Here is a 14,939-nt window from a genome sequence, read left to right as displayed (position 1 = left end):
GGCGCGACGGAGCGTCGGCGGGGCCAGACTTCCTCCGCCTCGGCCCCCACGCGCGGGCGGGGGAGCGGGGGCGGGATCCGCCTGCGCCCCGCGCGTCACGTCCGGGCCGCGGGTTCGAGGCCCGGCTTCGGGGGCGGCTCTCGGAGGTGCCCCGCCCGTTAGAATCACAGTATTACAAAAACATCGGCGTTGGATGAGATGTTCGGTGTGGTCCCGTCCCCCCTCACAGGCGTCACTGTAACCACTAAACCACATCACCCGGCGCCAGAGCCAGACGTCTCAAGCGCCTCCAGGGATGGTGACTCCACCGCCTCCCTGGGCAGCCTGTTCCAATATTTGACAAGCTGAACAGTAAAAATACTGCTAATAATCTAATGTGAATCTCTCGTGTCTCAGCTTAAGGCCATTCCTCTGGTCACCTCACCTCGCCACAGCCCCCCAAGCCTGGCTCGTCCAGCCTGCACGGCCTCCCCTGCTCAAGCGTCAGGGTAAAGGGAAAATCACCTTTACTGCTTGGCTAAAGTTAGTTCTTTTGGCCGCTTCTAGTGATCAAAATATAAGGAGCTGAGTCCTCAGCAGCATTACTCGAGGATCTCATGATCCCAGATGGCTGCTGACAGGACAGGAAGGCTCAGTCCATTGGAACTTCTTAACAGCACAGTATCAAGTCATACAGAGTATTTTATTCCCTCTCAATCTACTTTTAACTGTCTGGTTCTTTGCTGAAGAATAACCTGTGGAATCTCTTCAAGCGCATACAGGAGTGGTTTAAATAGCCCACCATTAATAAATCTTTAGGGGTCCCTAAATAAATGGATTTTGTGAAAAGCAAGGTATGGATCCTACTTAGCACAGCTCAGGAGGGACTGGCCAGGACTGGCTTTGTGTGATTATGGTTGGAAGAACATGAGAGACAGGTCCGAAAGGTCTGTGAAAGCTGATCCAGAGACCAGGATCACACAGCTGTGGAGAACCCAAGGACTGTGCATATCCCTCATTCAGAAAGAGATTTAGCCAGGCAGATTGCACAGAAAAATAATTATAGAATGCACCAGTGGGTTTTTTCCTAATGATGAAAAAAGCCATGACACTGGTGGGTGTGTCGCATTTGCTTTAGCAAAATCAGGGAGAAATGGTCTGAAAGTGTGACAAATAGAGCAACATAGAAAAATGATCATAAAAAGGACAAAGTTCAAGATTTTAAGAGGAAGAAGAACAAAGCAGTGACAGCAGACAAGAATGCCAACTTCAGGAATTTCTTTCAAATCTCTTAGGAAATTAATGTGAGGGAAAACAGTTTCAAGGTTTCAGCAGTTCCTTAATGCAGTTATTTCTTTAAGGGAACATAATGCAGAGGAAAAAAGGGGAAATAAATTCAGAACCTCAGAAAAAGCCCAGGTTCTTCAATGGCCTCAAATACAAGAAAGCAGCCTTACAGAAACTAGGTCAGGATGCATATCTAAAGCGGATCATGAAGACAAGGGGGTACCGAAATATTACTGAATAAAACTTTTAAAGGCTGAAGTGTTTAATGTTTCTTTTTGTTCAGTCTGGCATGATCAGGATAAATCATGTGACAAATTCCAGCCTCTAGCTGGAATGAGGAAACCTGGTTTACAGGTTACTTTAATTAGTTTTGGTAAATATTTTCAGCTTAGATGAAAAAATATCCTTAAGAGATTAGATAACGACAGAAGCAATCTCCAGTTAATTACTGGTGATTCATATAGGAACCTGTAAAAAATGAATGGGTTTCCAGGAGTCACTTTTCCTGAATTTGAATAGAAGTATAGGGAGGACAGAATACAAGCTATATAATTAGGCTGTCAATAATGACTTGAAAAATCATCTAAAATAAGCACTCAAAATAAACTGAGTAGCTAGGCAGGAATTCACAGTTAAGAACAAGGGTTTCACACAAACATCTTTCCTTTAAGAAAAAGGAAATAGACCATGTGGAGGAGTGGGTGAAGGTGGCTGAAGTTCCAGATGCCTTCTGGCATTAATAAAGCTTCTGACACTTTCCCATGCAAATTAGGGAAACTTAATTAGATAAAACTTTAATGTGGTAGATGCAAATTTGTTGGAAACAGCTATCAATTCTTCAAACAGCAATGCTGTGTTCAGCATAGAAAATAGTGGGTAGTGAGAGAAAAAAGTTCAATAAGAACTACCGTTTTGGGAACAAGCAGGTAACAAGATGAATGTAAGCTGACATCTCTTGATACTGAAAAACAGCATATTACAACAGGATACATGAAGAGGAATTTAATCATACGATTTATCAACCAATTCTTCTAGTCTGATTGGCACAGAGAGGCCCTGCCTGAGATGGTGTGTCCCACCTCACACACTCCAAAACTGATTCAGTCCAAAAGAAGAAAGCAAAGAGCCAGAATGCAAGAGGTGCAGAAAAAAAAAAAAGAAGACCAAGAAGGGAGATAAAAGAACTAAACTGTTTACTTATACTGAAAAGGCTAAGTAGTATTTAACTTCAGCAACATTTAGCTGGATGTTAAAATTCTTTTATAACTATAAGTAAATGTATATAGTATAACTAAATGTTATACTTTCTCATGATAGATATTATTTATTACTGGAAGAGATTAGTTAGCAGCCATCACTGGAGGCCCTTATATACCACTCAACCTTTTATTAAAAAATAATTGTATATTGTTGAGCTTATTGAGGAGTAAAGAGAAGAAACCAATGACCTCTCAAAAATTAGTTTAGTCTTAGCCTAAGCTTAGAAGGTCATGTGGAATTTAGTTTGTAGTTTATGAGCATCCAGCATTTCTTCAGGTATGTCCCTGATGGAAAGTGTTTACTCAGATCAAGCTGTAAATGGAGAATGACTCAGTAAAATCAAAGTTGTGCACAGATAATCCAAGGCGACTTTCGTTCTGAATCCATATAGGGACTAAGTGTAGTTTGACTATCAAAGTGAATACAAATTTATTTCCTAGATATGACTTGTAGTAACCACATACTCAAAATCCAGCCTTCTTTGCTATTCAAAGCAAATTAATGAGGGGAGATGACTTGAAGAAGTCTATTTAAATAAAGTTATCAAGATACAAACATTGCATAATGTCAGTGCAAAATAAAAGGTTAATCTACTACACAGGAATGCTGACTTTTCATTAAAAATGTGTCCTTTCCTCATGCCTTTTTTTCATGGAGCATGCAAGCAAGCTGTGCACCATGACACAAATAAGTAGTTTGAGGATACACGCTGTTTGCTTATGACTCAATAGCAGCTACACAGAAACTAGGACGCCCTCTTGATATCCTAGTCCACACCACAGTTCTGTACATAGTACAATTGCAGTTGTGTTTGACTCTTCTGCTACCAAAAGAAACCTTTTCTCAATTTTAAAGGGCGCACAAATGACTAGAAACTTCAGACAATCTCTTCCTGTAGAGTTTTCCCCAATCCTCTCTAAAGCGAATGCTAGGTAACCTTTGAAAACCTGGTGTAACAGAGCGGAAAACACTGCTGAAGTGGGGAAAGGACTCCGTAATATCCGAGCTTTGCCCTTTTGGAGCAGCAGTCATTTGCATGTACAAGACAGTTGATAAGTATCATCTGGAAAGTCCAGTCTCCCTTACGTTCCCTGGCAGACTTCCTGGAGATTTCATGATACACTGACTTCTCTCATCTAAGGGCAGGGCAGTGCTGAATATACAAGATGCACATCCAACCTTTCTCCAGTCTTCATCAGATAAGCACGTTAAAGGGCACCTTGCATATTAATGACACTCTAAAAACCTACAGCAAAGTAAAGAAAAACACAAATCAAGGTAAGACAGTTGAGAAACTCAGAACTTCGTCAAGTGTCATAAAGCTTCATTTCCACGATTAAATAGATAGCTCAAATATAATCAAACGCTTCTAACTTTATTTCTCTCAGTTACACAGTTTAACACTTAGCATAAACTGTTCATCTGACTGTTTTGTTTTAGGAATACACACACGTATCGGAAAATAGTCATATGCCCGGTGTAGCGTTGCTAGTAAAACTTCCTATGGCCACCTAGTGGCCTACATGGAATTGACCTATGAAAAATATTTAGGATTACATGAAGATCCTCTCATCTAAAAATAAAACCAAAAGTACAAGTTTCATCGCTTTTGCATATATTTGAGATATAAATACTAATTTGTTTGCACAGTACATCCTTTAACACAATTTAGGAAATAAAATGGGGGAGGGTGCAAATTTTATGTGAGGAAAACTGATAACAGAAAGCAAAATTAAAATGGCCCTTAAGGAAAGAAAAAAAATTGAGGAAGCAAAATGTGAATTGAATTAATGCTCTGAATGCATGAGTAAGTAAATACACAATCTGCAATGTGGTTGCAAGTGTTATTAAATCTGGATGTGAGAAAAAATGGAAAATGGTACCATTTAAGAGAAAAAACCAGCTAAATGCTTGCATAGTATGAAATGTTATGGAAATTCATCTGTTGTCCCCATTTTAAAATAACTTAAATGAATATCACTTAAAACAGCACACAGATTAAAGACATCTGTATATATTTCAGATTTCAATATTAATGCCAAAAATACATAGTATGATTTTACATAGGATTTATGCTACATTAGAACACTAAAGACAAACATCACATGAGTATTAAATGAAACATTAAATATTAAATAACTGAAAAATAAAATAAAAAGTGTAAACACTAAACTAACTTGGGAATTTGCTATTGCAACACATCCAATGAAGTGGTTTTAAACAGTACAAAAAGATTAGATTTAAGTATGTTTCCAGTCTACGTGGAATACACAAAGCTCATTCCAGAAACCTTTTAAAAACTGGTCCAGGATCACACAGAACCTTCTTTCTCTTGAGCGCTATTTTTATTCCTTTACAGACTTAACTTTATACTGTTGTCTCTACCAATCTTTGCTTGCAAGGAGTACTCAACAGTAAAATGAAAACTTTAGTTTGCCGTTGTTTGCTAGCATCTTGGTGAAAACTGAGGATTTGTTGGAGATTCAGTGTAAGATTTGAGTTCATATGCAGCGCCGCTATCAACTTCCATGGACTTCCGAGAGAATAGGAGCCTTACATCTCTGTGGAGGTAGATCTTTCCAGATTTAGAACTCTGGAACCTGAAAAGATACAAATATCTATATTATCTAAAACAAAAGAATAATCTTTAAAAATTATCAAATAAAATGCGCTCTTAAAACATTAAGGCCAAAACAGATTTGAACAAAAATAATGAGTCAGTTAAAATGGAAAGAGAAAGAATGTCCTTACACTTTCATTCTGCTTTCTTTTGACATTTAAAGGTTCTGTTCCTAATCACCAATACAGTGCACCGCTTTGAAAGTGGCATGGAATATTTGAAGTTCACACTGCCATTATGTATGTTGAAGATTAAAGTCCTCAGCAATCAGCAATGGCAAAAAATGCTCTTCAGTGAGCACTCCTGAAAATGTCCAAAGGGTGGCCTAAGCACACACCAAAGGGAATTTTCAACTATATACAAATTGAATATGCATTTCAGTTCCAGTAATCATATAGACAGATTTCATCGCTCTCTTTATGAATGTAACACCACCAAGTCTACTACTGCTTTATACCACACTCCAAATACAAGAGCTTGTCTTGAGAAGCAGGAGGCACTGGGATTCTATGCAGGCAGACAGAAAGATTTGTTTTTTTCTTGCACAGACTAGGGAGCATTTCAAAGAGACTGCAATTCACTGGCCCAATCGCCAAAGTGAACAGTGGTCAGTTCCTCAGCCCATCATCTTTTATGCTGCAGCTAAACAGCTGCATAAAATTCAGGACCTAATTCGGGTCGTCCATACCTGCAGGAATGTGCCAGTTTCACTTTCCCTGGGTATTAACAACTGTATATAGGGAGACAAGATCTGCGTTTCAGAGAATTGTATTCTATAGCTTTCATGTGGCAGAACTCTCTAATTTCCTTCCCTCCACAAGGAAAGGCAGAAGAGCCTAAGGAACATTTCTTACGGCAACTGAACTTAATATCACAACCACTATGCCACAGTGAGAGAGAAATGCTATTGCTGCTGCAATAGAAACCGAAAAGCCATTGCTGTTATAATAACAAGATGATACCATGGCAAATGCTGAGAGAGCAATGCATGCTGTGTAATCATGTATGACAATTTGCACAGAGTTTTAATAGGCTTTTATGTATTGATCACATTGAAGCAAAAGCAGTATCTCTAGAGTAAACCTATTCATAATTTGACTGAAATTCTGAGTGGTAGGAGAAAGACAAGTACAGAAGACCCATCGAGGCCTCATCGTCTGAGGAAGGCAGGTTGCAGAAATGGATTCTGTGGCACTGTTCTGTTCAGATGAGTGATGCTGAATAGCCTGTAGTCATCCCCACAGCAGACAAAGGAAAACTCTGTCCTCCTAGATACAGCTGTCAAGGACATTTAATGCAGCAGGGTCCAGCAGAATGCTCCTACTGGCTCCCACAGAGATCTCATCCATCACTATTTATTTGCTCAGTGCTATCAGTGTGAAAGCCCTTTACCGGATAGGCAAAAGGAAGAAGACACTATCTTAAGAGAAGACTGTGGAGGAGAGTACAAGGAGGAGTGAAAGAGACAAGGGACAAAGCAAACACCACAAACAACTCAGAATATAGTTCATAATACATTTTAAAAAGACAAACTTTAGTGAAAGGTCTATTGAAGCAAAAGTATGATTGAAATTAATTCCTATAGATCTAGTTATCCAAGCACCATCATAAAATAGATCTCAACTCCCATTTTACACATGGATCTTTCTAAAGGATTATTAGCATGGTCTATTTTTAAACTTCTCAGGCTTGCTCTTTTCTATGAGTGATAATCCTGCAAGACTCCCTTTGCTTAGTAAACAGTGGTTCCTTGCAACGTGACTTTTCTGAGCATGACATTTCAGAAAGATTGAAGAAGGATAAGTGTGAGACAGCAGCAAAGTTCAAGGGATTCTTCTCATCTCTGCATCCACTACCTATTCTTTTTCCTTTAGACAGGTCTACCCTAGTAATTGTGATTTAGAAATGTTGCTTTTTATACATGCAAATACATTGGAATAATGGAGACAAGCATTCCCTACATGCTTGCAGGGTGGTGATGGAGTGGCCAGCATGGAACTGACTCTGGAGCTGTGGCAACTCCAGTAGTTTTGTGTAAAGAAATTTAAAAAACCCAACACAACCAAGATCACTGACAGATGATGTCCCAGGAAGAGTAACAACAGACAAATACCGGAATGCTTAAACACACAAATATCAGATGCTGCAAAGTCTGGCAGAGGAACTTTACCAAAGAAATTACAAATACAAGCACAAAGTCCCTACATGTATTTTATAGACCATCAAAATTCAGAAAGAACAGAGTAATTCATAGAAATGGAATAATCCTGAAAAGCAGGATAATCATGAAAACATTCACATCTTATTGCAAGATGTCTTTTGCAAGTGAAAAAGACTATACAACACAATCCATAAAATGTGTAAATAAAAGCATTGGGACAAGGATAAAAATTTCTAGATAAGAAAAAATGCTGAGAGACCAGAAAGATCAAAAGCAGCTAGTAAACCAGTAATAGCAGGTATCCTCAGCTTCCCCCAATAAAGGTGTATTGTAACATTAGGACAGCATTTTAAAAAAAGTTTCCCAACACCTTGAGGAATCACTACTTTTTAACGACCAGTTTCAAGCTTGCCCTCCCACTGAGCCCTCAGTAACAACCCCTGTTTAGCTGTTAAGCAACAGCAGCTATGCTCCATGCAATTCCTGGCATTGTGTCAGTAACCAAGGCAGTTGACCAAGCTTTAAAAACTCAAAAAATGCTGAGCTGTGGGCAGGTTAGCTGTTTAATTACTTTTTACAAGGGTGCCAGAACGTGACCTAGAAAGCCACAGATGGTCGTCATCCCCACAACGGCAGGCAGAAACGAGGCACAAGCAGAGCTGAGCTCTCAGCTCTTATCCTCAAGTAGATTTAATTACAAGACAAAAAGCCATTGCTCCACATGCAACAAAAAATTATCCCCAAAGCATCTTTAAAAAACAAACTGCAGGTGCAACAGCTCTTGGGGGGTTTTAATAATGAATAAAGCTCTGCTGTGTGTGCAGGCTGCATTTGGTATGTCGATGCTGGAGCTGCGGGTACAAGTACAGTCTGATGGCATATTGAACAGAACCTCAAACATACAGAACTGCATGCAGAAGCTGCACACACAATAAATCTGACACTTTAAAGACTGTTGTAGAAAATCTGGCCGCCAATGTTAAGCTCCAGACCTATGCAAGCGTTTTTGCTGAATTACCACTTGAAAAGAAGCTTTCATAATGTGAGTGCTGACAACTGTGATTAAGGCCTCGCAAGCAGATGCGACCACAATGCAGCTCACTGGTGGTGACTTCATTTGTTTTTTTAAACAAAATTTCAATACGTAAGCTTAAGATGCTTGTGCTCAATGACTACTGCAACTAAAACTGAAAGGCTGTTCTAAGTCAGCTTGAGGAACAAACAAAAATAAATCTGAATAGTTAAAACTTTTTAGGCTTGCATAACTTTTCAGTAAAGCAAGCTTGAGGAAACTTTGCCGCTTTTAAAAATAGAGCTTTAACACCAACTTACACGAATTAATACACTACTAAGATTTTTTAGGCTCTCCTAATTAATATCCATCTTTAGTAAAGAAGGCTACTAAATGGACAACTGAGTCTTTTGTAAAATCGTAAGTGCTCAGTATAATTAACCACAGGACAGATCAACATAAGCTACTTTACTATTTCAAGGAGTTCTGCCATTCTTACATTACGAGAAAGGACCCAAAGCTTGGGTTTATCACTGAAGAAAAAACTTGTGGCATACTCTGTAGTTACTCACTTTCCAAAGTAAGCAGTTAAGCATCATAATTATGATTTTGGGTTCCCCATCAGAAATGGATGCATTTCCAATTACACATCATAAACCCATGAACTGATCCCTACCAGAGGTCTGAAAGCTGAGCTAAATTGTACAGGTAATTCAAAATGAGAAGCATCAGAACTGCAACATTTCTGTCTCTCAGCAGGTATCAGAAATAGGAAGCTCTTGAAAAAGGCTTCTAGCTGTAACAGATGAGAGAGCAGAAAGCAGGTTTGCCTTCAAATAGAAGTAATTCTTGAATCTGTCAACAAGAAATTTACAAATTACATTAGAGTGGAAACTGAAGGGAGGCACGACCACTACTCTTCATGCAGGTGTGCCAGACCCAGCTGACCACAGACTGTTACCCACCACTGCAGCCAAAGCCTGTCCCCAGTTCCTCTGCACAGTCACATCAGCAGAACAGCTGAACAGAGCCTTGTTTTGGGGCTACACACCTTTTCAGAATTTGCCTCAAAAGAAAAATTTTAGAAGGCAATTAGGTCAGACCTTGCAAGTTAGTGCGGCCTGAAAGGCTGAATTTCAGTCCAGGCTAAATCTCAGAATGAAAACACTGTTCAACAGCCTTCTCATGACACTATTTTCACACTCCAGTAAACCAACACACTTTTTTTTATGACTGTCAACTTTCATTTAATGGGAAAGTCTGGCTTAGAATCACTATTCTAGACTAGGTTGTGTTTCAAAAGTCTGTTGGATAGAAATCAATGCCACTACATAGGAAAAATAATATGTACCAGAAATAATTGTACAACAATAGAGAAGTGTAAGGTATTTGATTTTGTTCTGCTTGCTCACTTCAGAATGTCAGCTGCTGGTGGGTTTCCAAGTGCTGCAGTAAAAGCACTGGGTCTGTGTGTACAGCCATTTCTTACTACAAAAACACATGCAAAAAGTCTGCAAACTGCAGGAGGACAGAGTATATCCATCGTTCCCCTTTGTTTCCAACTGCAGTCTCCAGAACATCCCAAGAGCAGCAGCACAGTGTCTGGTTTCAGGCAGTGCTTTGTAAATCATTTAAGGAAGATTGAGTGAATATTTCATAAAGTGAAAGTCATAATCATCAGCACTGCATCATGAAACAGGTATTTACATTTTTCCCACTAAACACTGTATTTTTAGGAGTAGCTCAGACCATTTTTCATGTTACAAGCTATTCTGGTGAAGAGGCACGTGTGAAGCACACCAGGGCACCTTCTCTTCAGTGATATTTAGTTTTGGCTTTTGCCCATATAACATCCACTTTCACTATTTCCTGTAACCTCAAAAAAAGTGCATCGATTCAGCCAGAACAATTTCTCTCTCGCTAAGAAAAGATTTAAGCTTTACAATGCTATACAAAACACTTTAATGCCAAGAGAGAACTTTACGTTATATTTTAACTTTGTTTCTCCCAAAGAAAACCCAAATTATTTATTACCTCTTCTTCCTCTACTGTCTAGCTGAAAGACCAAGTTAGCATTCATTTTTAAAATTTTTTTTTCTTTTCATTCTTTCTTATTTCTGTATACAGAAAGGCTGTCTGGGAAAGAAATTATGAGTTCAATTTTGGCAGATACTTTTTTGTGGGTTTGGCTTGGGTTTGTTGGGCGTTTTATGTTTTATTTTGGTTTTTTAACCTCAAGGAGCTTACCTCAGATGTATGAGGTAGCGTAATAGCCTTTCTTCAGTCTGGTGACTGTTTTCTTTATTGACAGTTCGCTTGACTTCTCGTCTCACAGGAACAGAAAAAGTTCTTTGCCGTAGGAATGTTTGATGATTAGCTGGCATTTCTCTCAAGTCATAGATCACCACAAACATCTTCACCACAGTTTTGTTAGGGTTAAATAAGGTCTGAAAAGACAAACAGTTCAATACAATACTCATTAGAGATGACAAATTAAAAAAAAAAACAAAAAACCAACAACCAAACAACAAATCTAACTCAAACCCATACAGAAATGTTCATGTAAAGACACTGTGAAGCCTTTCTGGTTTTCAACACTTCAGCTACCAGCAACTCCCTTTTTAAAATATAATGTTAAACACAATCTAATCTGAATGAAACACTAGTACATGACTGCTCTTACTTTGCTAATCAGCATCCCCATTTTCCAGTCATCTTTTTGTCTACACTGTTTTCCAGACACAATACACTCGCAGGAAGCACAGAGGTGGGCTCCGCTTTTAAACCTGAAATTATGAATGTGTTATCTTGGACTGGGTTCTTAAAAGAAAGAGTCAGTTCCTTGGTTCTAAGCAATGACTGTGATTTACTTTGTGGTTCTATTACAAAAGTATAGGTGGTGTTAAAATATTACAAAAGGTTTATACAATTATTCAGTCTTAATCACTTTAGAAGAATTTCAGGATTTGGACTGTGGCCCAATTACTTCCCAATCATTTTTTCAAAGCCACAGTGTCCCCAAGTATTCCAAACCTCCTGGAACGTATTTTAAGGCTCCTCAGAGCACAGAAGTGTTCAAAGATTGGGAATCTTTTTGGTCACACACACAGATTTCTACTTTGAATTACTGCAGTGACTACAGAGATGCACATTTTCACTGCTAGCTTCATGCTCATCTCTGCATGACTTTCTTGATATTAGTGGTTTCAAGGCACCCTGATGTGCTGAGTACGTACCACTTGTATTGTTCCTGAAGGCGGTACCCGATAACCCCTTTTACCAAGGGACTCTAAAGTAATTACACCCTACAAAAACAAAACATATATTTAGGTCACAGAGACAAACAAATCAAAATGTTCTAGTCATGTAATTGCATTTATTTGAAACATAATCAGTAATTTATAAACACTAAAAATAGAGAAGGCAATGCATTTAAGATGCAGTTTAAAAATCAACAGTAGGAGCCTTACAGATACTTTGGCAGACAATTAAAGGCTGTGCAATAAGAGGTACATTCTCTTGGAACAAGATTCAAGTTTCCACATCTTCTCCACATCAGGGAGCTAGGACAAAACAGAGCTTTATTTTTCAAAGCAGCTGGGATGTTAAAATGAACCATTTATCTCCTCCTTTCCATTTCTATATCATCTACGATTGCGCCAATAATACTCCAAATCTCACAGAACTCATTTTTTGCTTTTCAAAGGCAGCAGATGCACTTAATCTTCCATTCTAATCCAAACTTTAGGAAGGATGACATCTGCTTTTGTCCCAGCTGTGATCTACAGAGCACGCCCGAGTGCCCACAGGGCGCCGTGCCCACGCTCGTGGCACTGGCACGCGTCTGGTGACCCTGCAGGGCACCACTGCTGCACCCCACTGCGCTGGCCTTGAAAAACCCAAACCAAACAAACTACCAAAAAAACACCCCCAAGCAGAGAAACTAGCTATACAAACAGAAACAATGTTTCTGATGATGGAGGCACTACACAAATGCTGTATTAATCCTGGGAGACTCAGCCATAATAATAGCATATTTGGAAATAGCGTGTGGAAAAGCCTGAAACAATGAAACCCAGATAGGAAAATAAGCAATGCTACTTTAACCATTTGAACATTTGAGGAACCTGAGAATCCCTTTACCTCCTAAAAAATCACATGAAATAATCTAGAAAGATGAAAGCAAAAGAATAGATAATTTTGCAGCAGCTAAGACATATATGAGTTAAACTCAAAGCCATTATTAAACTCTAAGCAATTTTATTTTCTGAATACTTTCCAAAACAGAAGGTCAGAAATATGCTAACTGATATGAATTTAAAATCTAAATATTGGGATACTCAAATGTTCACTGACTTACATGTTTAAATAAACCCTTTACCATATATTAGATAGACATACACATACAAAAACCTCTAAAACCTGGATCTGCCACCTATGGAAAACTGAGGTTCCTTAACAGGCATTCAGAACAAATCCAGCCTCTGATTCAATGCCAGCATACAAGACACCATTTGCTTTTTCCAGAGGCGCACTTTTAGACATGCAAAACCCATGCTGTGACTGTGGAAAGGTGGAACAGAGTTGGCAGCCAGAGACCGAGAACACAAACATTGCGTTGCTGCAAACATCAGCAAACCACGCAGCCTGCAAGAGTGCTGAGTGTCCCAGCAGCCCTGACAATATCTGATTTCAAAAAAGGGGCTGAATAACTTCCAAGTCTAAGGTCTCCATCAGCAATTGCCCCTTGGCCTGCACTGAAGGCACTCTGCAGAGTGGTTAGTAGCCCAGAGCAGCCGCTTGTTGGCACAACAAAATGTATCCCGTTAAGTCCAGCTATTGCCTCACTGCTATTTTAAGTTAGATGGATAAAAAGAGATGTTGGAGGTTGGAAACTGCAGGGTCGGGGGAGACAAATACATTCAGTATCCCAAGATGAGGACAGTTGAATGGTGGGCCAGAGAAGTAGAAGGAAAAGCACTTGTTAGGGAAAAGAAGAGGGACAGGAAAACTTAGTCATAGGCAGTTGAAAATAAGCCAGATCCCTGCAAAACTTTACTTTCTGAACCCTCTACTCACCAAGCTCTTGCTCTTCACCTCCACATATCAGAATTTATTTAAAATAAATCCAACCACACATTTACCATGTAAGGAGAGGGCGCATTGTCATCTGAAACGCTGTAGAATGACACTTCAACTGGCAGAGTCATGTGTGTGGGACAAAAGACTCCACTTGCTCCCACCTCTGCTGTGAAACCCTCCACGACACCAAGCGGGTCCAAGCGGAAATTCAGGACAGATTCCTGAAAAACAAAGCACATACAGCTTAGGTTGGGAACACCTCAAATTAAACAGAGCACAACTAATCAGGAAACAAGTGCAAAAGCCCACAGAGAACTTTATTGCAGCAGGATCTATGCTTGATGTTCAACATATACTATGTGGAAAAAAAACCCAAAAACCTAGATTATGTAACCTTCCCCAACAAATTCAACTCCATATTTCACAAGACAGTACAATACAACCTGTTAATGCTCTGGCTATTAGTTGCTGTTATTGGATATGCTACATGAAGTGAAGAGCTGGAGCCTACACTTCAAACACATTCTGTCTAACACACTGATTTAATCCCACTTTTGTGACTAAGTACTAAGTAGACTTTAAGAGTGAAAGTGTAAAACCTTTTTTCTAGGTAAGTACATTGTAAGCATGAACAATTACAGGTTATTAAATCTCATTTATGGCAACAGAACATCTTCTAACTTGACCGTAGTGGGAAACAAAAGCTTAAGCAACTCATTCTATTTGACTCTCTGAGACAGAAGATGTCTGGGGCATGAAATAAGTGCCTTTACAGCTGGAAATGAAAACAAATTTTATGCAATTCAGCTAGGAATTTTTACATTCTAATAATGCTGGAATTGTTCACAGTAATATACTTTCAAAAGCAGTACAGAAGAGTATTAAAAATACCACAAGAATTCTAGAGAATATGCAATACCTCAAAGTTTCCCAGAAGGCTCAGACTTGTTACTGGTGGAGCACTGGAACTTAGAAATGGTTTCCCATGGCTGTCTGGATCACCGTCTCTGTTTATACATTGTTGTGGGCTATTAAAAAAAAGACAGAATAAATATAAAGGATAAACACATTTGCTTTTGTCTTCTGGGTATAACCAGCTCTAGAAAGAATAATTTACTTACTGTACCACAAAAGGTTGTTCTAAAGAAGTAACAGTTGAACACTGCCTATTAATACTTTAGCAGAATGTTTTATAGTTAACTGGAAAAATATTTTCACCAGCTTTACATTACAAGGGATAAAGACAATAAAAATTGTTCTTTAGCTCAGTTAGCAGGAATCAAAATATCAAATTATTTTCTCTTGTATGTGGGCACTTTTGTCTCATATTCTGAAATATATCTCATATTTCCAGCATCAAACTACCATACCAAAAGCTGTTTATATTATATGTATTAATGTATAAAAGGTCATGATTGGCCCTTTTTAAAAGTCTGGTTCTCTGAACAAAATGGTTTACATGTTCAATGCTAATACAAAATACAACACAGGAATAACATTGGTTTGAAGAAGAATCAACAATTACTAGCTTTTCTGTC

At 38.9% G+C, this 14,939-nt stretch overlaps 1 protein-coding gene across 5 annotated transcripts in view; it reads right to left on the bottom strand.

Annotated features, from left to right (window-relative positions):
- Nucleotides 1-3,875: 3,875 nt before the first annotated feature.
- ATOSA (atos homolog A) overlaps nucleotides 3,876-14,939 on the bottom strand; it is a 46,883-nt gene continuing 35,819 nt past the window's right edge. For all 5 annotated transcript variants that reach the window (XM_040076949.2, XM_040076952.2, XM_040076955.1 and 2 more), the window contains exons 8-12: nucleotides 14,321-14,429; nucleotides 13,464-13,622; nucleotides 11,556-11,624; nucleotides 10,567-10,766; nucleotides 3,876-5,126 (exon numbers count right to left, since the gene is read on the bottom strand). In XM_040076949.2, the coding sequence (XP_039932883.1) occupies nucleotides 4,973-5,126; nucleotides 10,567-10,766; nucleotides 11,556-11,624; nucleotides 13,464-13,622; nucleotides 14,321-14,429 (691 nt within the window). In that variant the 3' untranslated portion in view covers nucleotides 3,876-4,972. The remainder of the gene's footprint in view (nucleotides 5,127-10,566; nucleotides 10,767-11,555; nucleotides 11,625-13,463; nucleotides 13,623-14,320; nucleotides 14,430-14,939) is intronic.

The sequence above is a fragment of the Hirundo rustica genome, chromosome 13 (genome assembly GCF_015227805.2).
Source record: "Hirundo rustica isolate bHirRus1 chromosome 13, bHirRus1.pri.v3, whole genome shotgun sequence".
In the NCBI taxonomy this organism is placed as follows: domain Eukaryota; kingdom Metazoa; phylum Chordata; class Aves; order Passeriformes; family Hirundinidae; genus Hirundo; species Hirundo rustica.
This window is presented reverse-complemented; position numbering and strand designations above follow the sequence as displayed.